We start from the raw sequence: 27,458 nt of genomic DNA on the forward strand, positions 1-27,458 counted from the left end.
AAGACAGGGATGCCCTCTCTTACCACTTCTATTCAACATAGTGTTGGAAGTTCTGGCCAGGGCAATTAGGCAGGAGAAGGAAATCAAGGGTATTCAATTAGGAAAAGAGGAAGTCAAATTGTCCCTGTTTGCAGATGACATGATTGTATATCTAGAAAACCCCATTATCTCAGCCCAAAATCTCCTTAAGCTGATAAGCAACTTCAGCAAAGTCTCAGGATACAAAATCAATGTACAAAAATCACAAGCATTCTTATACATCAATAACAGACAAACAGAGAGCTAAATCATGAGTATAATGATAACTTTCAAGATCCTATTTTATAGCTATCTTGAAATATATACTATATTAACCTTAAAGATACATACGATAGGTATTAAATACTAAAATCCCTTCCCAAATCATATATGAATGGGAGAAAAAACTAGCAAGCAGCCTTAGAATAATTTTTCTTATGCAACATTTGTAACAAATGGTGTTGTAACATTTGTTATAATAAATGGGTTTCAAACATAACATATGAAACATTTTATTTAGAAGGACACTTGAAAATCAGCTCAGCCAATAAATTCCATATTTTAGAGTTACGTACTGCCCTTCAAAAAACCATGGCTATTGGTTATGTAAAGACTTGAATGTAAAATAACTAAACTTCTTTGTAGAACACAAGATTTATGCGTCTGGGCTGTGAGATGTACTAATATGTTGGTAACATCCAAATAGATTAATCTTATTTTAATCATATTTTTAAAACACTTTTTCCTCTGATACTTAATTTTAAATATAACAGAGAATAGTCAGTAATGATTTTAGTTTCATTTTACCTCGATATTACTTCTAGATCAACATTATATAAAATCAGGCCACTTAAAATTGTGACAATGAGGATTCTCAGTTTGCAGACTAAAACAGTGTCTTTAGCCTGCCAAATGAAAAGCTGAATCAACTTGACTCCTCCAGTGTTGATGAACAGATCAACAGTATCTATAGATATCTATAGATCTATAGAGCAATGTAATTTACATTGAGGGTGCCATTTTGCTTACATTTTGTGAGTTTTAGTAATTTTATTTGATTTATTTATTTATTTATTTATTATTATTTTTTTTGAGACAAAGTCTTGCTCTGTTGCCCAGGCTGGAGTGCAGTGGTATAGTCTTGGCTCACTGCAACCTCTGCCTCCTGGGTTCAAACAATTCTCCTGCCTCAGCCTCCCAAGTAGCTGGGATTACAGGTGCCTGCCACCACGCCTGGCTAATTTTTGTATTTTTAGTAGAGATGGAATTTCACTATGTTGGCCAGACTGGTCTCAAACTCCTGACCTCGTGATCCACCCACCTCAGCCTCCCAAAGTGCTGGGATTACAGGCATGAGCCACTGCGTCCAGCCGAGTTTTAGTAATTTTTAAGATCCTAGCTAAGTAAGTAGTTAGATGTCATAAGCAATGCATATTTGCTATTTGATACTTTACTATCTCTATCAAAGTCTTTAAAACACAAAACTGGGACCTAAAATTAGTAGTACCATACTTTCTTTCTTGATTCTATAAGAATCAAATATATATTGTGGACTGGCTTCAGTTTCCCTAGCTTCAAACTGGGAGGCACTTTGGTTGGCTACCTCATTAAGATAGGGTCAGAATGAACGCAGGCATGCCTTGTTTTATTGTGCTTTGTTTTGTTGCACTTTGAAGATATGGCATTTTTTTTTACAAATTAAGGTTTGTGGCAACCCTGAGTGGAGCAAGTCTATTGGCATCATTTTTCCAACAGCATAAGCTCACTTCGTGTCCCTACGTCACAGTTGGGTAATTCTTGCAATGTTTCAAGCTTTCTATTCTTATATCTGTTACAGGGATCTATGATCAGTGATTTTTGATGTTATCATTGTAATTTTGGGGGGACATCTTGAACCACACTGGTATAAGACATTGAACTTAATCATAAAAGTTATGTGTGTTCTGATGGCTCCACCAACCCACTGGCCATTCCAGTCTCCTTTCCCTTTCCTCTGGCTTCACTATTCCCTGAGACATGACGGTATTCAAATTTGGTCAGTTAAGAACCCTATCATAGCCTCTAAGTGTTCAATGAAAGGAAGAGTTGCAGATCTATCATTTTAAATCAAAACCTAGGGGCTGGACACTGTGGCTCAGGCCTGTAATCCCAGCACTTTGGGAGGCCAAGGCGGGTGGATCACCTGAGATTGGGAATTCAAGACCAGCCTGGCCAACATGGCAAAACCCTGTCTCTACTAAAAATATAAAAAATTAGCTGGGCATGGTGGAGAGTGCCTGTAATCCCGGCTACTAGGGAGGCTGAGGCAGGAGAATCACTTGAACCAGGGAGGCAGAGGTTGCAGTGAGCCAAGATCGCACCATTGCACTCCAGCCTGGGCAACAAGAGTGAAACTCCATCTCAAAAACAAAACAAAATAAAATAAAATAATAAATAAATAAATAAAAACCTAGAAATAATTAAACGTAGTAAGGAAGGCATGTTGAAAGCTGAAGTAGGCCAAAAGCTAGGCTTCCTGCACCAAACAGTTACCCAAATTGTAAATGCAAAGGTAAAGTTCTCGAAGCACATTAAAAGTGCTACCTACTCCAGTTCCAGTGAACACGCGAATGATAAAAAAGTGACTGGTTCACGCCTGTAATCCCAGCACTTTGAGAGGCTGAGGTGGGTAGATCACTTGAAGCCAGGAGTTTGAGACCAGCCTGACCAACATGGTAAAACCTTATCTCTACTATAAATACAAAAAAAATTAGCCAGGTGTGGTGGTGCATGCCTGTAGTCTCAGCTACTTGGGAGGCTAAGGCAGAACTGCTTGAACCTGGGAGGCAGAGGTTGCAGTGAGCCAAGATCGTGCCACTGCACTCCAGCTTGGGCAACAGAGTGAGACGCCTTCTCAAAAAAAAAAAAAAAAAAAGAAAAGAAAAAAGAAGAAGTGAAACAGTCTCATTGCTGATGTGAAGATAGTCTCTGAGAGATCTAGATAGAAGATCAAACCAGCTATAGCACTCCCTTAAGGCAAAGCCCAATCCAGAGCAAGGCACTAACTCTCTTGGATTCTATAAAGGCTGAGACAGGTGAGGAAGCTGAAGAAGAAAACTTTGAAGCTTTAAGAGGTTGGTCCATAAGGTTTAAGGAAAACAGCCATCTCCATAACACAAAACTGCAAGATGAAACAGCAAAGGCTGATACAGAAGCTGCTATAAGTTATCCAGACCATCTAGCTAAGATCATTGATGAAGATGGCTACACCAAACAACCGATTTTTTGTATAGATGAAACAGCCTTCTATTGGAAGAAGATGCCATCTAAGACTTTCACGGCAAGAAAGGTGAAGTCAATGCCTGGCTTAAAAGCTTCAAAGAACAGGCTGACACTCTTGTTAGGGGCTAAAGCAGCTGGTGACTTAGGTTGATGCCAGTGCTTAGTTACCATTCTGAAAATCCTAGGGCCTTAAAAACTATGCTAGGGTTGGGTGCGGTGGCTCATGCCTGTAATTCTAACACTTTGGGAGGCTGAGGTGGGTGGTGATCCCAGGAGTTTGAGACCAGCCTGGGTAACATGTTGAAACCCTGCCTCTACAAAAAAAACAAAAACAAAAATTAGCCAGGCATGGGTGGTGGCATGCACCTGTAGTCCCAGCTACTTGGAAGGCTGAGGTAAGAGGATCACTTGAGCCCAGGACGTTGAGGCTGCAGTGAGTTGTGATCACACCAGAGTGAGGCTGTCTCAGAGAGAGAGAGAATTATGCTATATTTACTCAGCTTGGACTCTATTAATGGAACAACAAAGCCTGGATGACAGACAGCACATCTGTTTATGGCATGGATTACTGAATATTTTAAACCCACTGTTGAGACCTACTGCTCAAAAAAATATTTTTTTTCGAAATATTACTGCTCATTGACAATGCACCTGGTCACCCAGGAGTGCTGATGGAGATGTACAGAGATGAGTGTTGTTTGCATGCCTGCTAACACAACATGCATTTTGCAGCCCATGGATCAAAAAGTAATTTTGACTTTTTAGTCTTATTATTTAAAGAATACAGTTTGTACGGCTACAGGTGCTATAGATAGTGATTCTTCTGATAAATCTGGACAAAGTAAGTACATTGAAATCCTTCCAGAAAAGCTTCATCATTCTAGATGGCATTAAGAACATTCATGACTCATGGGAGGAGGTGAAAACATCAACATGAACAGGAGTTTGGAAGAAGTTGATTCCAACCCTCAGGGATGACTTTGAGGGGTTCAAGACTTCAGTAGAGGAAATAATTTCAGGTGTAGTGGAAATATGGAGAACTAGAATGAGATGTGAACTCCGAAGATAGGACTGAATTGCTGCAATCTCACGATCAAACTTGAATGGATAAGGAGTTGCTTCCTCTGGAGGGGCAAAGAAAGTGTCTTATTGAGATGCAACCTATTGTTAGTGAAGATGCTGTGAACATTGTTGGAATGACAACAAAGGATTTAGAATATTACATCCACTTAGTTAATAAAGCAGCAACAGGGCTTGAGGGCATTGACTTCAATTTCGAAAGAAGTTTCACTTTGGGTAAAACGCTATCAAACAGCATCACATGCTACAGAGAAATCTTTCATCACAAGAAGCCTATTGAGGTAACACATTTCATTGTTGTCTTCTTTTAAGAAATTGCCACAGCCACCTCAGCCTTCAGCAACCACTACTTTGATCAGTAAGCAGCCATCAACATCAAGGCAAGACTGTCCAGCAGCAAAAAAGATCATGACTTGCTGAAGACTCAGGTGCTCATTAGCATTTTTCAGCACCAAAGTATTTTTTTTGTGCTGGGCATGGTGGGTCACTCCTATAATCCAAGCCAGTCTGGAGGCTTAAGTGGGAGGATTGCTTGAGCCCAGGAGTTTGAGGCTGCAGTGAGCTATGACCATGCCACTGCACTCCAGCCTGGGTAACAGAGCGAAAGCCCATCTCTAAAGAAAAAAAGGGCTGGGCGTGGTGGCTCACGCCTGTAATCCTAGCACTTTGGGAGGTCCAAGCGGGTGGATCATCTGAGGTCAGGAGTTTGAGACCAGCCTGGCCAAAATGGCGAAATCCCATCTCTGCTAAAAAATGCAAAAATTAGCTGGGCGTGGTGGCACATGCATATAGTCCTAGCTACTTGGGAGGCTGAGGCAGGAGAATCTCTTGAACCTGGAAGGCAGAGGTTGCAGTGAGTCAAGATCGCACCATTGCACTCTAGCCTGGGTGACAGAGTGAGACTCCGTCTGAAGGAAAAAAAAAAAGGTTTTTTTTAAAAAAAGAAAAAGTATTTTAAAATTAATGTATATACTTTTTTATGAGCACAATTCTATTGTACACTTAATAGACTATAGTATAGTGTCATCATAACTTTTCTATGCACTGGGAAACCAAAAAACTCATGTGACTCACTTTATTGCAATATTTGCTTTACTGCAGTGGTCTGAAACCAAACCCTCAATAGCTCTGAGGTATGCTTGCATTACGATGTTCACAAATCCTTTAAAAATATTTTACACAGCGTATTTTAAATAACTACTGTTAGAAGCCCCTATTGTACAAAAGAATGGATTTTTTTTTTTTTTTTTTTTTTTCACGGAGTCTCACTCTGTCACCCAGGCTGGAGTACAGTGGTATGATCTCGGCTCACTGCAACCTCTGCCGCCTGGGTTCAAGTGATTCTCTTGCTTCAGCCTCCCGAGTAGCTGGGAATACAGGCGCCCACCACCACGCCCAGCTATTTTTTGTATTTTAGTAGAGACGGGGTTTCACCACCTAGGCCAGGCTGGTCTTGAACTTCTGACCTTGTGATCCACCCACCTCGGCCTCCCAAAGTGCTGGAATTACAGGCATGAGCCACCGCGCTGGGCCCCAAAACAATAAATTTTTAAAAGTTAAAAGCCAGGCATTATATTTTTTCTTAAAGGATTATCTGAGTATTAACAAAATTCATCCAAATGTCTGTTGGAAACCTGTATAATCCTAGATCTCATAAAAATAAGTTTAAGAAAATTATGCACAAAATTTCCTACATTTTTCTTCGAAATTTCCACAAGCATCCCAAAATTTATTCGTCGTGCCAGATGGTGTTACCATACTCCACACAGTTTCTTTATATATAGTAGCATCCGATTTGGCAATATGCCCCCAAAAATGTTTAATAAATTCATTTTGATATTTATTTGGGTCAAAAAACAAACCAGAACCAAAAGAATAAATAAGGACCTATAAAATGGACATCTTCAGTTATTTTTAGCAAACGTGCAAGGTTTCTAGGTTCTCTTCATTTTTCATCTAAATGCCAGTAAGGTAAGGCTGCCAGAAAGGGGTTCCAGGACACACTTCCAAAGAATTCTGGTGGCCGTAAAGTACAGTCTAATGTCTCTGCCGTTTTACTTCTTATACTGTCTGATACAGAATCATTAACAAATGTACAATATGTAGCTCATGCTGCCGCGCTACAAGGTTAGCCATCATCTTTATGGATAATAGGAAGCCCAATTTATAAAATGCCATTAGTGTTCATTATACTCTCAAATAGCTACTTTCCAATACTACACAGCCACATAATACTGATAAAATACTACCCAATTGTGTGATATGTTAATTAAAAAACATTTAGAACTAGGCTGGGTGCAGTGGCTGATGTCTGTAATCTCAGCACTTTGGGAGGCTGAAGTGGGCAGATTGCTTGAGCCCAGGAGTTTTAGACCTGCCTGGGCAACATGATGAAACTCTGACTCTACTATATATATATATAAATTAGCCAGGTATGGTAATGTGCAGCTGTAGTCCCAGCTACTTGGGAGGCTGAGGTGGGAGGATCACCTGAGCCCAGGAGGTCAAGGCTGCAGTGAGCTATGATTGCACCACTGCACTCCAGCCTGGGCGATAAAGTGAGACCCCGTCTCAAACAAAACAAAAAAATGAAACAAAAATCCCAACAGATACAACTGATTGGTTTTTTGACTTTGGTCTACAGATACAATTAGTCTACCAATCTCAAAAGAGAATAAATATTTAAGAATAAGTAGTATTTTCTACTTATCTGCCATATGTTGTTAATTATAAAACATTCACTCTAGATGCAAATCCAAATGGAACAGCTTAAGAACAAGTTTATTTCTTATATTGATGATCTGATTATTTCTACACAATTGTAGTTCAGACAACTTCATTTTCTGTGGACTTTAAAATTTTTTCTATAACTTGTATATGTCACTTACCTAAAAAATTTCCCAGAATATTTTATAGTTTTTAAAAAAGTGCAGTAGTTCAGTATGACCTGAATCATTCAGGTCTGTGACTGAAGCTGAGAACCATCTATTAATATCAATGTAAACAGACCAAGGAGCCTTGAAGGGCGCAACACTTTGTCCTATATCAGTGTTTCTAACTCATCCTCAAATAGTACAGCATTTATTGAATTGTCACAGTGTATTGGCCAAAGTACAGGGTGTTAAGGAGATATACAGATTTGCTGTGGACTTTGTAAGTCCTGAATTGAGCTTTCCCATTAACAACTAATATAAAATGAGCCAGAATGTTGCTAGATGACTCTTAGCCTGAAAAGGATACATTTCCAGGGCACTTAGGAAAAGTTACCTAGCTTAACACTAGATTAGATAGTTTAAAGTTAGGAAGTAGGAATCAGAAGACACATTTTTACATCTGCGGTCAAGACGGTTTCAAATCACAGATTTTTCCATCTTGCAAAAGTAAAGCACCCTGAGGTGATGATGACAAACTGGGCTGTTGGAACAACCCATTTCACAGCGTCATTGTAAGGATAAAATGCTATGGTGGTGTGTGGAAAGAGACCGTAAACTGTAAAATATTACAAAAATGTTATTAACATTACTCATGGTGTACAGCAGGGTTTCTCAGAATTTTAAGCTTCTCTGACCAGAAATCATACTTTTACATTTTTGTAACCTATACCCTATCATTATTGTAAGTCTTAAGAAAAGGCTTAAGACTTAAGACTTAAAAAATGAAATATAATAAACTGAGGTGCTTCCCTCTTATTTCTTTTGGTCCCTGAGATTAAAAAGCAGATTTGTGAGATATGTCTTTTACAGCTGGCATTTCTTAGGCTGAATTCTATATTTTGATTTTTCCTAGTCCTTCTCTAAATACATAGACCTACTACTTAAATGTACCAGGACTTGGACATCCTGAGAGATAGGTAAGAAAAGTAAAATAGGTGGATATTCAGATATATACTCAAGGAAAACTGAGAAATCCTTTTGTCTGTTTATAAAATTTTATTTATTTATTTTATTAACTTTTTTCTTTTTTTTTTTTTTTTTAAATAGAGACAGGGTCTCGCCGTGTTGCCCCGGCTGGTCTTGAATCCCTAGGCTCAAGCAATCCTTCCACCTCGATCTCCCAAAGTGTTGGGATCACAAACATGAGCTACCACACCTGGCTAATCCTTTTATGTTGCAAGATTCATGACTTATGATGCATTTATCAGTAACTGGAGTTTATGGAAACATGCAGTGAAGACCAGTTTGTAAAGCAGGGATCTACACATTTATCCTGTAAAGGACCAGACAGTAAATATTTTAGACTTTAGGGGCTGGATGCTCTCTGTTGCTAATATTCAACTCTGGGGAAATACAAAAACAGCCATAGACAATACTTAAATGGATGGGCATAGCTGTGTTTCAATAAAACTATACTTATGGCAGGGCATGGTGGCTCATGCCTGTAATCCCAGCACTTTGGGAGGCCACGGCGGGTAGATCAGCTGAGGTCAGGAGATCGAGGCCAGCCTGGCCAAGATGGCAAAACCCTGTCTCTACTAAAAATACAAAAATTAGCTGGGCATGGTGGTGGGCACCTGTAATCCCAGCTACTTAGGAGGCTGAGGCAGGAGAATCGCTTGAACCTGGGAGGCCGAGGTTGCAGTGAGCTACGATCGCGCCATTGCACTCCAGCCTGGGTGACAGAGCAAGACTAAAAAACAAACAAATAAACAAACAAAAAAACTAAAAACAAAAACAAAAACAAAAAAGACTTTACTTATAATAAGAGCTAGTGGGCTGGATTTGGACCATAGGCCACAATTTGACAACCCCCATTCTAAAGGAATTCTCTCTGCTCTCTCTATAACTTAATAAATGTTCACTACACAACCCTCATGTCACTGGGCATCCATCAATCACCCTAAGCCCTCTGTAGCATATTATCTTTGAAAGTTGAAGTGGTAGCCACAGTGGGATTCTTCAATTCTTTAAGTTTGAAAAAGAAAGCACAGTATAAACACGAGGTTATGAAGACATCCTCTCGGGGAGAAGTGGTAAAGTGAGAAACTAGGACTCTGGGTGACCAATGTGCATGCAATTCTTTATCAGTCACCCCGTATAAGACAAGCCAGTAATTAGTTAAATATGAAACTGATTAGGTGAGTTACAAAGGAGTTCCAAATCTAAGTGTAACTCAAACTTTACAGAGAGAGCACAGCCATTTATTTGGCTTTCTGTAGAGCTCTGGTGTCTTCAGATTTTCTGAAGCCAGGCAGGGCAGGACCGGCAGAAAATGAGTGAGTGTGGTAAGAAAGAGACAAATATACACAGATGTGTGATATGTGTATATATATTTCCATATATATATATATGTATATATATATATATATGGAGTTGGCTCTCCATATACAAGGATTCAACCAACTGTGGATCAAAAATACTCAGAAAAAATTTCCACCTGTACTGAACATGTACAGACTTTTTTTTTCTTGTCAGTATTCTCTGAACAATATAGTCTAACAACTATTAACATAGCATTTACATTGTATTAGGTACTATACATAATCTAGAGATGATTTAATGTATATGGGAATATGTGTGTAGGTTATATGCAAATACTATGTCATTTTGCATCAGAGATCAATCGATTTTGGTACTTGAGGGAGGCCATGGAACCAAACCCATGGATACCAAGGGACAACTGTATCAGGAAAGAGAAATTGATTGATTAGGGTAGAAGAGAAAAATATATGCTGTTTGTGAGAGTAGACACCATTCCAATTTTCTTTCTTAACAGAACTTGAAATTTTTTGTGTGCCCTGTATTACTCAATCTAATGATTCAGCGTAGTTCACTACTTGCCAGTGCTTTAACACACAGATTATATGCTGACACTTTTAAAGGGTGAATGCTAGGCTGGAATAATGTCTATTCTTACTTTCCCAGAACCTACATCTTGTTGTCAATTGGCTCATGCTAACATGCTTGTCCAAGATGCAATGTGGTTTTGAGGAAAGGGTTGTAACAGCATCACACTGGGGCTCTAAATGGCTATTTAATTACTAAGAAATGTTGAACATTCAGTTTATACATTTTTTAATTCAATGAGAATGTCATCCAATAAGGACTCTAGATAGTTCGTTGGCATTTCCATAAGATATATTAGGCACTGTTAATTATAAAGATTTGTTGACAGCAATTTGAAAATCTAGAATCTTAATAGGAGTTTCAAGAAAGTATTAGCCAAAATGTTTTTAATAAGATATTATAATTAAATAAAAATTCTTAGGCTGGGTGTGGTGGCTCATGCATGTAATCCAGCACTTTGGGAGGCCGAGGCAGGTGGATTCCGAGGTCAAGAGATCTGGACCATCCTGGCCAATATGGTGAAACACTGTCTTGACTAAAAATACAAAAAAATTAGCTGGGAGTGATGGCGTGCACCTGTAGTCCCAGCTACTCAGGAGGCTGAGGCAGGAGAATCGCTTGAACCCAGGAGGCAGAGGTTGCAGTGAGCTGAGATCACACTACTGCACTCCAGCCTGGCAACAGAGCGAGACTCCATCTCAAAAAAAAAAAAAAAAAAAAAGAAATTCTCCTTCTTAGCAAATCTTTATGCTGGTGTTTCTTTAACTTTCAACAAAGGCTAAGATAAGTTAACAGATAATCAACCTATTTTAGATGAATTCATTCAGTAGATAATAAATCCATGCAAACATCAGATAAACAAATATTGGTTGAGCACATATTATCTGCATGACAAATGCCGGACCTGGAGCTACATGATGTTGATGAAACTGTCCCTGCTTAAGCTTAGAGTCAAGGGCCAAATACAGACAAGCAAGGTCTTCCCAAAGGAGTAGGTTAGGAAGGTGCAAGGAACACACCATTTTGTAGAAAAGGTAAAATTTGTAGTCAAGTAATGTTACCGAGAGATAATATCAGATATATGTCACATAAGAGCTAATAGATGCCACCAGAATTTAAAAGGGTGGATACTCTTTAACGGGACAGAGGGATGTGATCAAGGACATCTTCATGTAAGAGATGACCTAGAACCTCAAATGAAGAACAGAGTTTAGAAAACAAAGATGGCAGTGGAGGCCAGAAAAAGGCAAAGTCATAGAACAAAGTCATTGGACAGTATGCACTAAGGTATAGAAGTGGTGCCATGTCAATTCATGGCTCAGTGGGATAAGTAATCCTGTCTGGACTGGATTGCTTAAACAAAGGAATCCTATGGTGGATGAATGAGAGATAAGGCTAAACAGCTAAAGCCAACCATATAGTAAGTTGAATCATACTGAGATTTCTAGAATTTCTGCTGGTAATCATAGTTCATTGTGACACTTTAGTGCAGTTAAAAAAAAAACAAACTGTACTTAAAAATATTTTATCATCACAACTTGCCATCCAGTCCCCTAAATGAATCCTCCACCTGCTTCTCCCCCATATACTTCACTATATATAACACACCTGTATATGCAATGATTTTCTAGAGTCTGGAAAAGTAGATATTTAGACTCGAGTTCTTAGCTTGAACTTTGGTAGCTTCCTTTCTCTTGTTTCTGACATCTAGTAGACACTGTTGGAAAACATTCATAAATGTCATGTGCAGATTTGTATTACTACTTTGAAGGCAGTATTTCAAATGGTAATATAAGTATTTCTTGTCTCATCTTTTTTTTTTTTTTTTTTTTTGAGACGGAGTCTTGCTCTGTCACCCAGGCTGGAGTGCAGTGGCCCAATCTTGGCTCACTGCAAGCTCTGCCTCCCGGGTTCATGCCATTCTCCTGCCTCAGCCTCCTGAGTAGCTGGGACTACAGGAGCCCACCACTATGCCTGGCTAATTTTTCTGTATTTTCAGTAGAGACAGAGTTTCACCCTGTTAGTCAGGATGGTCTCGATCTCCTGACCTCGTGATCTGCTGGCCTCGGCCTCCCGAAGTGCTGGGATTACAGGCGTGAGCCACCGCGCCTGGCCTGTCTCATTTCTTAAGAGACGTTGTTATGAGAGTCATCAGTGGCTTGCCAAAGCAAGGAATCAGGAAGATGTTTAGCCAGTCTATAAAATAGAATGTGTGATCACAATTCCCTTCTCTCTTTAAATCATTAGTGGTTTTAATCAAACAGGTGAGTTGGGTTTAGAGACATGGAATGTTAAACCTGGAAGAGGCCTTAGTCTGAGTCTCCTTATTTTATAGTGGAACTAAAAGAGGCCCAGAAAGGTAAAATGACTTGCCTTAGGAGACACAGCTAACTTTTTCTACAGCCAGAATTAGAATCCAAATCTCTTAGATTCTAGTGTTTTTCCTATGTCAAAATATCCCATTACTAAATCTCATTAGCTTTAAATTAACTTAAAAGTAGAGCATTTAGTCTGGGCGAGGTGGTTCACGCCTGTAATCCCAGCATGTTGGGAGGCTGAGGCGGGTGGATCACCTGAGGTCAGGAGTTCGAGACCAGCCTGGCCAACATGGTGAAACCACGTCTCTACTAAAAATACAAAATAAGCTGGGCATGGTGGTGCACACCTATAATCCCAACTACTCGGGAGGGTGAGGCAGCAGAATTACTTGAACTTGGGAGGTGGAGGTTGCAGTGAGCTGAGACTGCACCACTGCACTCCAGCCTGGGCAAAAAGAGTGAACCTCCATCTCAAAAAAAAAAAAAAGTAGAGCATGTAGTAACTTTTTGTGGTACGTAGCAGGGTTTCCCAAACTCAGCACTACTGACATCTGGACCAGATAATTCTTTGTTGTGGGGGCTTTCTGTATGCTATAGTATGATTACCAGTATCCCTGTATACCAATATACCCATTAGATCCCAGTATTACACTCTCTCCCCCTATTGTGATAACCCAAAATATTTCCAGACTTGCCAAACATCTCTTGGGAGGCAAGATTACCCCCAGTTGAGAAACACTGATATTCAGATATTAAGTCACAGGTACTGTTCCTGGCCTGTGGAACATATGTGACACCTCCCCGACCTCCTCCTCCCTGCATATGCCTCTAGAATAATTCCTTCAGATGCCAGTCTGACCTAACCTAAAGGCCTCCTTCCAAGGATCTCACACCTCAAACCTGACAGCACAAGGTTCTTTCCAGGTGAGGTGCTCAAGTTTCCCTGCCAGTGATAACTACCTCATTGGAATCCGGGGTGATGTGTTACAGAGGGTGGCTGAGAAAGTCCAAAGGACTTGCCTGCTGAGTCTTCAAGGACAAGTCAGAAGGAACTAGGAAGAAAATGGAAAAGGCTTGCTAGACAGAGAGCATGTATCAGGCTGAGTGTGGTGGCTCATGCCTGCAATCCCAGCACTTTGGGAGGCCGAGGTGGGTGGATCACTTGAGGTCAGGAGTTCAAGACCAGCCTGGCCAACACGGTGAAACCCTTTCTCTACTAAAAATACAAAAATTAGCTGGATGTGGTGGTGCACACCTGTAATCCCAGCTACTCAGGAAGTTGAGGCAGGAGAATTGCTTGAACCTGGGAGGTGGAGGTTGCAGTGAGCAAGGATCATGCTACTGCAACAGAGCGAGACTGTCTCAAAAAAAAAAAAAAAAAAAAAGAGAGAGAGAGAGAGCGAGAGAGCATGAGAGCATGTACCTAATGGCAAGGAGTGAGAAAACCTGCCTTCTCCTGACTAATGTCAACATATGATGAGAAATGAAGCTGGAGAGAAAGCAGGGCCCAGGTCTTGAGGAACCAATTATACCACGCCATGGAATTTGGAATAGATCCTGAGGATATTTAGAAGCTGAGAGGAGAGTGCATCTGACTTGCATTTTAGAAAGATCTGAAGTACAGAAAATTACAAAGATTGGTGCCTGTAATCCCAGCACTTTTGGAGGCTGAGGCAGAAGGATTGCTTGAAGGCAGGACTTTGAGACCAGCCTGGGCAACGTAGCAACTCTGTCTCTACAATAAAAAATAACAAAAATTAGCTGGGCATGGTAGCTCACGCTTGCAGTCCCAGCTACTTGGGAGGCTGAGGCGGGAGGATCTCTTGAGCCCAGGAGTTTGAGGCTACAGTGACCTATGATCAGGCCACTGCACTCCAGCTTGGAAGACAAAGCAAGACCCTTGTCCCTAAAAACAAACAAACATAGCCAGGCTTGGTGGCATGCACCTATAATCCCCGCTACTCTGGAGGTTGAGGTGGGAGAATCTGGGAGGCGGGGACTGCAGTGAGCTGAGATCATGCCACTGCACTCCAGGCTGGGTGACAGAGTAAGACTCTGTCTCAAAAAATAAAAAAATAAAAACAAACAAACAATTAAAAAGATGGGGGAGGCCAGGCGCAGTGGCTCACTTCTGTAATCCCAGCACTTTGCGAAGCCAAGGTGGGTGGATCACTTGAGGTCAGGAGTTTGAGACCAGCCTGACCAACACGGTGAAACACCGTCTCTATTAAAAATGCAAAAATTAGCTGGGTGTGGTGGTGGGCGCCTGTAATATCAGCCATTCGGGAGGCTAAGGCAGGAGAATCGCTTGAACCTAGGAGGCGGAGGTTGCAGGGAGCCGAGATCGCGCCACTGCACTCCAGCCTGGGTGATGGAGCGAGGACTCATCTCAAAAAAAAAAAAAAAGATTGGGGATTTAAAACAGAAGCATGGGCCACCTGAAGATAAACACTTGATGTGCCTATAAAAGGAGACACCTGCCAGAATTCACTCTTGCCTTCTTACGCCACAATGCAGGGGATTCTCCTCCTAGTACCAACGATACCACGAAGACTGGCAAGAAGAAGAGCACAGGTACCTCCTCTTCCACCACCCACGTATGTGGGAGAGGAAACCTTTGAACACCAAGGCAGGAAGAAGAACTTTTTCTTCTGGGAACCAAGACTTCACAGAGAGGTTGAGTTCTCTGTCATCCCAATTTCCTACTTGAAATTCAGGATACATTTTTCCCAGAAAGAAATATGATACAAAATTTTGCTATTTTTACATGGATGATTCAGCCAATTTATGGATGAGAGGTGTTTTGTGTATGCATGTGTGCTTGTGTGTGTATATTAGCTGCTGAACATATTGTTGGTGCTATGGGAAAATGAATTGCAGATTGACTTTCAAGCTACAATCCATTTGCCAGCTGTGGACTCTGCACGCCTATGCAGAGAAAGTAAGAGCAGTAATGACAGTGGCAAAATGCACCAGACAAGTTGTGATTAGAACTCTTCCATAAAGAAGGGAGTCTGGGGCTATTTAAGAGCAATACAGCTGACCACATAAAATGCAAATTGAAGCAAGCTCTAGGTGGCTGTTCAGGCCCTGCCTGGGCTAAGCCAGTTTACAGAAAGCTCCAGTAGCTATCCCAGGGCCTGGCTCCATCAGTGTTTGGGAAAGTGAACTAGATTTTCACACATATGTCTCCTGGTTAAATGAGACTTAGGAAACCATGCTGGTTTGAGGGGTGCTGAGCTTGTGTGTATACGATAGGAGGGAAGGGACAACATGGATTAGCCTAGAAGGACAATAAAAGAGTTAAAAAGTCCTTGCACCTGTGTTCATAGACGAGCAATGCCTTCCTCTTGGGGCAGAAGCTAATATGGAGATTAGATTGCCTTGACTAATTCTCAAGAGTGTCAGTAAAGGGGACCAATTTAAGTAAATTAATGTTAGTCTCACAACCTATTGCATATTTAAGATTTGATTTGCTGGTTTGCAGCTGAAATAAGACAGCTTCCTTCCCTCTAATGCATCCCTTATGCAGATGGTCCTAGCTTCCAGCATTCTAAATACAATTCCAATAGTTTTCATTAGTAATCATCAAATCTAGCTGAATCTTCTTTCAAAGTGCCGCTTTTTGCCTTTCACTACTGACCTGACCTATCTCTAGCCTCTCCCAGTTTCAACCCACCTTGATTGCTGAGGGCAAATTTACTTTCTTAAAACAATGCTTGGATTAAGTTACGCCCCTTTGCAAGACCCTTTCACCTTCCCGCAAGTACCTGCAGAATAAAGTCCAAACCTCTAGTCCACCTTTTAAGGCCCTGCGGAGTCCTCACCTGTAAATTCCCCCCGCCCTCACCACTCCTGCACACAAGGCAACAAGGTCTCCTTGGCATCCTCTGAGTAAGGTTGTCCTTATTTCTGCCACGGTGCTTTGTCCACACCTCCTTGAATCCCTCAATTCCTCCCTCTCTGTCTTAAAAGAACATTTCTGAGTCTGTCTGCTCCATGAAGTAGAAGTCTGAGCTCATTTTTGCCCATGCCCTTCTCACTCCTCTCCATTCCGTGCAGTGAATTGTTCTAAGCATCTCTGGCTTCCTTGTGAAAAAGGTGATGCTGTTCTCCATCAGGGTGCTGTGTACCCACTATGTGTGAGCGCTACAGAATGAATGAACACCCCAGGGCCCTAGAAAGGCGCCTGGCACATCCTGGACACTCAACAAATACCTGTTAATTTTAATGAATAAATTCAAGATATTCGACTGTATTCATTTTCCACCCACTTTCCCTCTAGGCCAGGGACTCTCCTCCCACGTGAGAAAAAATCATCTAGATACCCTAATTTTGATAAAGTTAGCTTTGATGTATAAAAAGCAGAACTTCCTCTGTAACCCTGTGAGAAATGAGAAGCCTCCAATCTTCTTCCCCACACCTACTCCCTATTGAGTTTCGGGTTCCTTGGAAATAACTGACCTGGATCGTTTCTGACAAAATAAAACATTGCATTTTCTCCACAGAGCAAAGGTAACCTTACCTCCAGCCAGCCAAATCATCCACACAGTTTCATACTAGAAAAAAATGTTTTTAAAAATGGAGGTGTGGCCAGGCGCGGTGGCTCACGCCTGTAATCCCAGCACTTTGGGAGGCCGAGGTGGGCGGATCACAAGGTCAGGAGTTCGAGACCAGCCTGGCCAAATGTTGACACCCCGTCTCTACTAAAAATTAGCCGGGCTTGGTGGCGCATGCCTGTAATCCCAGCTACTTGGGAGGCTAAGGCAGGAGAATTGCTTGCACCCGGGAGGCGGAGGTTGCAGTGAGCAGAGATCGCGCCACTGCACTCCAGCCTGGGCGACAGAGCGAGACTCCGTCTCGAAAAAAAACCCAAAAAACAAACAAACCCCAAACAAACAAAAAACGGAGGTGTGAGGGTAAAACGTCTACAAGCAAGAACAGCACAACAGGTGCTGAGCTGCAAAATCAACACACTAAACTCCCAAACCTTCTAGACAAGCCAAAAGCTCTTTAGCTAACCTAATATTCTTTAGCTGTTGTTTCAGAGGATTTTCGAGAACCAAACTGCCGCCTCGTCTTGGCCTTGCCGCTTTTCACCCATCACTCTACTGAGTGTGTGTCTGACTTGTTTATCTGGACGCAATCTTTGTCGCACCGAGTTATCTCGCGCAGCGACCGGGGCGACCACGTTTCCTTAAATCAGAGCCCCGTGGACTCCGCCGGAGAACTACATTACCCAGCGGCCTTCGCGCCCTTCGCAGGAAGGACGTCTGCGCACTAAGATACTCAGTTCCAAGTTTGGAGCTTTTAGCTGCCAGCCCTGGCCCATCATGTAGCTGCAGCACAGCCTTCCCTAACGTTGCAACTGGGGGAAAAATCACTTTCCAGTCTGTTTTGCAAGGTGTGCATTTCCATCTTGATTCCCTGAAAGTCCATCTGCTGCATCGGTCAAGAGAAACTCCACTTGCATGAAGATTGCACGCCTGCAGCTTGCATCTTTGTTGCAAAACTAGCTACAGAAGAGAAGCAAGGCAAAGTCTTTTGTGCTCCCCTCCCCCATCAAAGGAAAGGGGAAAATGTCTCAGTCGAAAGGTAAGAGGCTGTTTGCATTAGTTGCAAAAATGCAAAGGGTTGTGCATGCATTTATGAATGCATGGATGCAATTTTCGCCTGGCGAGTGCATTTTTAAGTTTGAGGTTTTCCACAGCTCAGTTGCATTTCCTGTTTAGTATGTGTCTTTTTTTGCAGACACAGAGAGTTCCTGTAAGGCAGGGCTTGCAGTTCAGCTGTGCATTGACGTTATTTGCATTCTTCTGCTAGGATTACTGAGCTCTTTTTGCCTTTTGCACAGTCAGGAGAGACAGAGCAGGTTGGTAGCGTCTAAATGTGCAAGGCTTTATATAATTGTAAAATTCTTTACTATGCACACATATTATAAGTAATTTTGTATGCAACAGGAATAGAAACTTTTAAAAACTCTATAGGTGAAGATGAAAGGTAAAACTTGAGTTAAACTACTAGGAAATTAATGTAATCTTATATTCTTTGGGGGACTAGACCGTTGCGGTGCCAGTATTTAGCTAAATTTCCATTGATATCGCCTTGAACATTAGGTAACTTTTGATTTTTAAAGGAAGTAAAGGTGAAGGGTGAATAACAGCATATCACAAAAAAGCAGACAAGTCTTGCTGTTCTGAGATTTTGCACTTTACACCAATTGCTTATTGACTCGCAAAATTTAGAAGCAGCAGTGAAGACCTAATGTTTTATGTCTGCCCATTTGGGAGATGCTTTGCATCTTGGGGGAAAATATTGGGGGGTAAAACTGTACTTTTAAGCATTACAGCAGTGTGAAGGGACTGCACTGTTTCATTGACAAGCATAATGAAATATTTTAAGTGTGTAACTGCATGTATTTAGTCAGCTGTAATAGATTGGAAGTTCACGTTATGGTTGTTTTCTTTATGTTCTTTTATTTTCTTTTCTTAATTTTTGTTTTTAAACACAGTTGTATTTTGCAGTCTTAATGTCACCCTGGGAAGGGGATTTATAAAATTCCTGATATGACATCAAAGAGCAGACTAGGTGCTGTCAGGTGCCCCTGAGACCCCAAGTCACTTGTTTGAGAACAATTGTTTCTTTACATAGAGAAAGCATATGCCATATGAGAAGTATGGAATGATGAAGAGAGGTGTTAGATACTATTGAATTAGGCTACCCGGGGCACTATTGGAGTAAGACATGGTGAAATTAAAGGGTCTAACAAGCTTTTTGCCACTTTTTTGGGAGGGTGTGTGGGGAGTTGTTGCACCACTTTTTGATTCTACCTGATGGGAGTCATGTATCTCAGCAGCCCAAGAAGGAAGTAGTAATCTCAAGCATTCAAAGTAGCACTCTGCTTTTCTTTGAGTATTAGGGGAGAGTGGATATCTGAAAAGTTAAGAGTGCTGAAGAACCTAGGAATTGACATTTCAGGTGGAGATGTTCCTTAAGTAGGGAAACCTAAAAATCTCCTTATTGAGTAGAGAAATAATAGTTCAGAAGAGGCAGTCCATGCTTTGATGTATTAAAGAGATGGCATTTAGTTACTTTGTATTTGGTAAACATTTGCTCATTCATTCAATTCAGTTTAATATATGTGTAATATATTGTGATATGCATGTATATACATATGTATGTGTGTATATATATGCATGTATATGTATGTATTGTGTGTGTATGTGTGCATATGATTTGGGGACACACAAAAATATTTAAAATGAAGTTTTTCCTTCGGGTTGGTGAAAACAAGAATGTAAGGAAATCATTATAATACAAGATAATAGGACAGGTATTGAAGAGAAATGGTGCTGTTGGAGTTTAAAAATGGAAGTGATTTATCTATTTGGGGGATAGTCAGGAAGGTTTATGAAGAAGGTGGTGTTTACTATGATCTTATCTTTGGACTTTAGGGTCTAAACTAAATCAGGCTCGTTTTTGCATGTTTTTGGGCTCACTATGAACATAGCTCCCTCTTAGTAGAGCCAGTTTTTGAGTTGAGAAGCCAAAGGAGATATTAGCACTGCACTCTTCCCTATGGATGTGTTTACAATGGATCAGGTACTGGTGGTCCTTCAAATCAATTCCCATTTACCCAGATGAGTTTTCTTAATTGGATTCTGCATGGAAAGTACATCTGGAATGAACATGGGGTTCTTGTCCAAAAGGAAAATTATTGGTAGAAAGAAGTGGGTGATCATTTTAGAAATGGCAAAAGAACCAGCCGCCTTGGCCTGGACTTTAAATGTGGAATTGGCCTTATTCAGCTACGCTATTCTCAAATGGCCAAAATACTTTTTGCAGTACCAAACTTATTTTTTAATATTCTAACCAAAGAAATGGGAGGAAAAGTGAAAGGTGGATACAATCTCATAGTATTGAAGAATTTAACAACATGTTCAATTCAAGGACCTTTACGAACTTTCTAGATCACTATAATTCGGTTTAACAGACCTCTAATTTAAGGCACAGCAGAGGCAAAGGAATTACAGACTCCCTGGAAGCTGGAAGGACTGGGTTACTGCTCTACAGCCTTACCAACAGTGAGATTCCGAGAAAGAATTTCTTAAAAAGAAATTTTGTTTTCCACAGTTGTAACTTTAGGTGGTATGCTTTTCAGCTTGTTTATATTAGCTGTCTGGGGTTGAGTTGACATTTTTCAAATATTAAAGCAGTAGAATGCCTTTTGAGGAAATCTGAAATGTAAGTTAACAGGAAGGGCACTCAGAAAGTGCAGGAATTCCTGCACACTACAGGAAGACAAGCTACAGGAAAAATGTGTCATCTACACTACCCGGGAGAGAAAAACTATTGTTATCAGCCATAATGATCTTCGGAGGGAGGGAGAGAAAGAGGGAGGTAGGGAGATCTGGCATACCCCAGTTCACCTGAAAATATGCAAAAAGTTTGACCCTGTTAAAATACACTTTTCTCATTTCTCCTCCTATTCACCTTTAAAAAATATCAGTTTATTTTAGTTTCAGAGAGCAATAAGTAAATCATGTAAGAAATGCCTATGAGGCACAATTCAGAAGCATATAGCAGAGTGGTAGGAAAGGTCTTACTCTACTGGGGTTCTTTGCTTCTGTAATTCATTCCACCCTGGGAAATGAAATGTGTAAATTTCTTGTTCTGTATAAATTCCTTTGTTAGGTTGTACCAGACGGACTTGTCATGCTTAGCCTGTAATCTGAGCCAGTATGTTTTATAACCCCGTACATCTCAGGACACAAAATCAGAATAGGTAGCTTGGGTTTCCTGAGCTTGCTTTGTATTAGTATTGCATTCAGTTCTTAGAGCATGCGGCATGTTAACTGTAGGGGGCTTCAGGGGTCGTTGGGTGGTAAATTTAATGTTGGAGAAAAGAGTTGAGATTCTCTTGTCTTTATTTTTCAGATTAGTGTTGCTTTAATGACTCCCCAGTATTTTAAAATCTGAAAGATCTACAAGGAATATTTTTAAAACTTAAAAGAAATTTCATAAATAACCCTTGTTCATTACAGAAACATTTCATAGAAAAGGAAAAATAAGAATGACTAGTTACTGCAGTCTACACTTTGGCATTTATTCTCTTGGACTTTTTTTGCTATCTGTGTGTATGAAGCATCCAAAATGTGTGTAAAACTAGTCTATTTCGTTACCTCTTGTTTCACTTACCAATATATGGCAAAATATTCCCAAGTTTATATATTTCTACATTCATAGTATCCTCTTCCATTGTATTTATTTAAATAGAATCTTAATGTTTATTAACTTTCACTATTATGAATATTTCCGTGATGATCATACCAGTTCATACATTATCATGTATAGTATGCCCTTAGATTAAATTCCAGGGAGCAAAACCACAGGCTTTGAATGTCCAGTTCTTCTTCACTCTCCATTCTCTTTTCTTCCTTCTGAAAATAGCTTTTTATTATTGCAAAAAAAAAAAGACATATGCTAATCAAAAAATTCAAACCAAAGATAAATTCACAATAAGAATATAAAACTCACTCAAAGTCATACCACCCAGAGCTAATTACTGTTAGTTTTTTGGGTACTATCTCCATATTTGTATGTACACGTTATTTTACACACTATATTTTGTATTTTGTAACTTGCTTTTTTTATACTCTACCATATATCTTGGATATCTTTCTGTAGTAGTACACATAAGGTTACCTATTTTTTAACAACCGTGTATTTTAATTTGTAAGAATGTAGCCGTTTACTTAATGTCACATTGAGTTTTCAAATAGTCTCCATTTTTTTGCACAGCTATACACAGTACTGTAAGGAATACCTGGAACATACATCTTTATACATTTGCCCAATTATTTCTTTAGGATGATTCCTAGAGGTGGAAGTCCTGGGTCAAAGGGCATGTATGGATATATTGCTAAATTGCCCTCCGAAGAGGTAACACTAATTCTCATTTCTACCAATAATATTTAGATGTGCCCATTCTCTCCTTTCAAGCATAATGATAAATATTGCCAAGTAAATTGCTCTTCAGGAAGATGGTACCTTTCTTCATCCTGGGTATAACAATTTGAAAAAAATCTTTGGCAGTTTGATAAAAGCTATTAATATTCTACTCTAATATTATTAGTGATAAGGCAGTTGCATTTTTCACTTTTTTTGACATTTGTGTTTCATGTGCCCAAATTTCTTTTTTTCTTACGAAATATATCCTTAAAATTTTAATTTGGGTGGCCAGGCGTGGTGGCTCACGCCTGTAACCCCACTTTGGGAGGCTGAGGCAAGTGGATCACCTGAGGTTAGGAGTTCAAGACCAGCCTGGCCAACATGGTGAAACCCTGTCTCCACTAAAAATACAAAAATTAGCTAGGCATGGGGGTGCACGCCTGTGATCCCAGCTTCTTGGGAGGCTGAGGCAGGAGAATCGCTTGAACCTGGGAGGTGGAGGTTGCAGTGAGCAGAGATCGTGCCACTGCACTCCAGCCTGGGTGACAGAGCCAGACTTCATCTCAAAAAAAAAAAAAAAATTAATTAATTTGGGGATCAAATTATTTTCAAAGTTAGCCAGAACATAACAATATTGTAGAGGTTAGGTAATCGTAGATTGATAGTTGGGTTCTGTGTATCTAAACAATTTAATTCCTTGATGAGTTCTAATTTTAATTTTAACCTAATGTCTTAAGCTGCTATCACATATTTTATAAACTCATTTTGTTTATATAGTCTATAGCTATCCAGACCTATATGAAAATAATAAGAAAAATGTAGTGATCTGATTAAATTCCAGTCTGAGAAATAGCTTATTTTTGGGCATTCCTGCATTTTCAGTTATCTTTTCAGGCAAAATTAGTTTTTCTTTAGTTTTATAAATAATTCTTACGTAGCACCTGGTTGTGTTATATGCATTGTTGCAGAGAAATTTAATCTAATTTTTTTAGCTTCATGTGCAATGCCTAATCACAAAAGGTGGTTGACTTAAATTTCCTAGATTTGTTAAAATAATTCAGTCTAGAATCTTTAAGATTTTTGTTAAGAATCAATTTTAATGACCTCACAAGTAATATAAGTCAATCAGACTTAACATACCCTCAACATAGCCTTAATAAATGTGCCTGTTTATGCATCCTGATATTAAGTGTTAGAATTTAGAGCTATGAAAGTTTTATAGTCCAATCACCGCATTTTACAAATAAGCTAACTGAGGACTTGGAAGTGAGTGACTTTCCTGAAGACAGTAGAGGTGGAGTCACAGGTAGAAGTTAGATCTACAGATTCTCTGTCTGTAAGTTCTTTTCACTAAACCACACACGAACACTAGTAATCCACATTTATAAAATATTGTTTTTCTTCAGAATCTTTAGTATATTTCACATTTTTAGCTTTGCTTGTTTTTGTGGGGAGCAGGCTGGCAAGGGGGAGCCGATGGTATAATCAGCAGGGGTTATTTTTCTGTGTCCAAGAAATGGTGACATGTGAATCATGGTGGTGGGGTTTCTTACCAGTTCTCTGCCAAAGGATATTTTGCAAATGCTCTCATTTTGATTCCCAGCGCCTACATAGTACAGCTGCAAGTTTTAACCACTGTAATGGTTGTTTGCCTTTTATGGACTGTCTTGTTTGAAAGCCCTTGCTGGGTAACTAAACTTTTTCTTATATATCTTTACATCTCTGACTCTTATAGCATTGTCCTTATAAATAATAAGTGCTCAAAAAATGTCTGACAATGAAAGTATTTTTCATCAGTAGGGGTAAGCTCTCATTTGCTCCTAAGTTTTATGGAAGATTTGGGATAATTAAATTACAATGCAATTTTCTTGTTGTGCTTCTTCTTTGTTTGCACTGATATTCCCATTATGTATTTGCTTAATTATTTGGAAGTTGCAAGAACAGCATGAAAAGCAACATATAATGGCTGGCGAAGTGTCATTTCTCCTACCTGAGACTTCTGAACAGATTTAAAGGTTGCACGATTCTCTGCTAACTTTCTTTTTAAAAAATATGAGAAGATGAATTGTCCAAAGAATCCCATCCGATAGAATTGAAGTGATTTGTCCATCCTGTGCTGGTTTTAGGATGTGGTTTTTAAGTCTATGAGGCCTCTAGGATTGTCAGAGACAAAGTTGTTTTTTTGAGACAGAGTCTTGCTCTGTCGCCCAGGCTGGAGTGCAGTGGTGCGATCTCAGCTCACTGCAACCTCCGCCTCCTGGGTTCACGCCACTCTCCTGCCTCATCCTCCCGAGTAGCTGGGATTACAGGTGCCTACCATCACCACGCCTGGCTAATTTTTTTTGTATTTTTAGTAGAGACGGGGTTTCACCGTGTTAGCCAGGATGGTCTCGATCTCCTGACCTCGTGATCCACCCGCCTCGGCCTCCCAAAGTGCTGGGATTCAGGTGTGAGCCACTACGCCCGGCCCATATGTTAAAACATAAAAGTGTTTTTAACAGCTGGCTGCCCTCTAACAAAACAGGGAACTCCGCAAGGATTACCTCCCAGTGAAATGATTCTTCACTTCCTCCTTCACCACCTCCGCTGCCTCTGCCCAGCCCCTTCCTCCCAGGCTTGTTCCCCGCTCTGTCTCCTTCGATGGTCTTCCTGAGTTGGCCCATGCGGTTCGGTATGTAGTCCATAATCTCCCTCTTTCTGAGTTGAGGAGGATATTCAGGTTATGATCCCCATACAATGAAGTCTATCAGAAATCATTGTAATTTTTTTTTTTTTTTTTTTTTTTTTTTTTTTTTGAGATGGAGTCTTGCTCTGTCGCCCAGACTGGAGTGCAGTGGTGCAACCTCAGCTCACTGCAACCTCTGACTCCCAGTTTCAAGCAATTCTCCTGCCTCAGCCTCCCGAGTAGCTGGGATTACAGGCGCCCACCACCACACCAGGCTACTTTTTGTATTTTTAGTAGAGACAGAGATTCATCATGTTGGCCAGGCTGGTCTCAAACTCCTGACGTCCGGTGATCCACCTGCCTCGGCCTCCTGAAGCACTGGGATTACAGGCATGAGCCACCACGCCTGGCCAAATCATCGTAGTTTAGTCAACTCCACTCTGAGTTGAAGCATTAAATAAGCATTTGCAGCATCCCTGTCATCTGTTTTACTTTCTGGTCTGTACATCCCTCCTTAAGTCAGATTCTTGAGATCAATCTTCTTCGGACAGACCATTAGCCCCAGATGGAGCTGCTGATCACGACCCCTCCCTGTACCACTCCCAAGGCTGTTGTCATCATCATTTACCCTAAGCCAGTTACTTTTCATATAGTATGCTTTAGGATGTCCCATAAACACTATGGAGAAGGGTGATGTTATTATCCTTAATTTATGAGTGAGGAAATCAATTGTTTTTAACCAATTTGCCCATGGCTGGATAGCCAGTCAGTGGCAGAGGCAGGTTGGATGTCTGACTGGAGGGCCCGTGCAGCAAACTGCAGCTCCTGGGCCAAATCTAGCTTCAGCTGTTTTTTTTGTTTGTTTGTTTGTTTGTTTTTTTGAGATGGAGTTTCGCTCTTGTTGCCCAACTGGGAGTGCAATGGCGCGATCTTGGCTCACTGCAATCGCCACGTCCTGGGTTCAAGCGATCCTCCTGCCTCAGCCTCCCGAGTAGCTGGGATTACAGGTGTGCACCACCACGCTCTGCTAATTTCTTGTATTTTTAGTAGAGACAGGGTTTCACCGTGTTGGCCGGGATGATCTCGATCTCTTGACCTTGTGATCCGCCTGCCTCGGCCTCCCAAAGTGCTGGGATTACAGGCGTGAGCCACCGCGCCTGGCCAAGCCTCAGCTGTTTTTAAGTACAGCCCATGAGTGAAGATGGTTTTCCCATTTTTAAATGATTGAAAAAAAGTTAAAATCAATGTTTCATGACACATGAAAATGATACAAAATTCAAATTCAGCACCCACAAACAAAGTTTATAGGAACACAGCTATGGTCATTCATTTATATGTTTTCCATGGCTGCTCTTTGCTCTACAGCTGTCGAGTTGAGTAGTTGCACCAGAGCCCCTATGTCCCACAAAGCCAAAAATATTTACTATCTGGTCCCTTGCAGAAAATGTTTGTTGACCCTTTCCTTTATGACTTTATTCCATCGAATACTGGGGTCTCTTCATGACAGAGCTCCCAGAAACATTCCTCTCTGGCTTTAATTGGAAGTTGTTAACCTGGATAACTACTGGTCTGCTGCTCAGCCGGAGACCTCTTGGGCCCAGCCCACAGGAAATGTCTGAGTGGTGTCTCTCCTAGTTATAAGAATTGTAGGTCATTGTTCATTTCCTCTGAACTAAGTTACCCGTCTCCTTTTGCCCGTCCTGGGGTCTTTTCCCCTTAGTTGTGTTCTTCCTGTTTGCTTTATATTTCTTTTCTTTTTTTACGTGGCCAGTGTGGCAGCATACCTAAGTGTGGGGATTCTGCAGCCCCTTTTTGGCTTAGTGACTTTTTTTCTTCCTGGTTGTTTCTATGTAAATGTAACAATTTCCTTGAAATGATGAATGAACCCACATCTCCAATGTTTTCCTCTTGTACTGGACAGAGTGGAGGAAACTGGAATTGCCTGTTTTTGTGGCAGAGGAGGTAGATGGGGATGGAAATGAATTTCCTTTTAAAGCAATGAATTCTTTTTTTTTTTTTTTTTTTGAGACGGCGTATAGCTCTGTCACCCAGGCTGGAGTACAGTGGTGCTATCTCAGCTTACTGCAACCTCCGCCTCCTGGGTTCAAGTGATTCTCCTGCCTCAGCCTCCCAAGTAGCTGGGATTACAGGCGCCCACCACCACGCCCAGCTACTTTTTGTATTTTCAGTAGAGACGGGGCTTCACTGTGTTGGCCAGGCTGGTGTCGAACTCCTGACCTCATGATTCGCCCGCCTCAGCCTCCCAAAGTGCTGGGATTATAAGCATGAGCCACCGCACCCGGCCTAAACCAATGAATTCCTTCTCGGCTTTCTCTCCAGCCAAAGTAGAACAGCTATACCTATGCCTCAGTTGTTTCTCAT

General features: G+C 40.8%; 1 protein-coding gene across 1 annotated transcript in view; it reads left to right on the forward strand.

Annotated features, from left to right (window-relative positions):
* Positions 1 to 17,739: 17,739 nt before the first annotated feature.
* The window catches only part of MAP2K6 (mitogen-activated protein kinase kinase 6), a 138,736-nt gene continuing 129,017 nt past the window's right edge, over positions 17,740 to 27,458 (forward strand). Inside the window, exon 1 of the mRNA XM_002827761.6 lies at positions 17,740 to 18,055. Within this exon, the coding sequence (XP_002827807.1) occupies positions 18,040 to 18,055 (16 nt within the window). The 5' untranslated portion in view covers positions 17,740 to 18,039. The remainder of the gene's footprint in view (positions 18,056 to 27,458) is intronic.

Source organism: Pongo abelii, chromosome 19, assembly GCF_028885655.2.
Source record: "Pongo abelii isolate AG06213 chromosome 19, NHGRI_mPonAbe1-v2.0_pri, whole genome shotgun sequence".
Lineage (NCBI taxonomy): Eukaryota > Metazoa > Chordata > Mammalia > Primates > Hominidae > Pongo > Pongo abelii.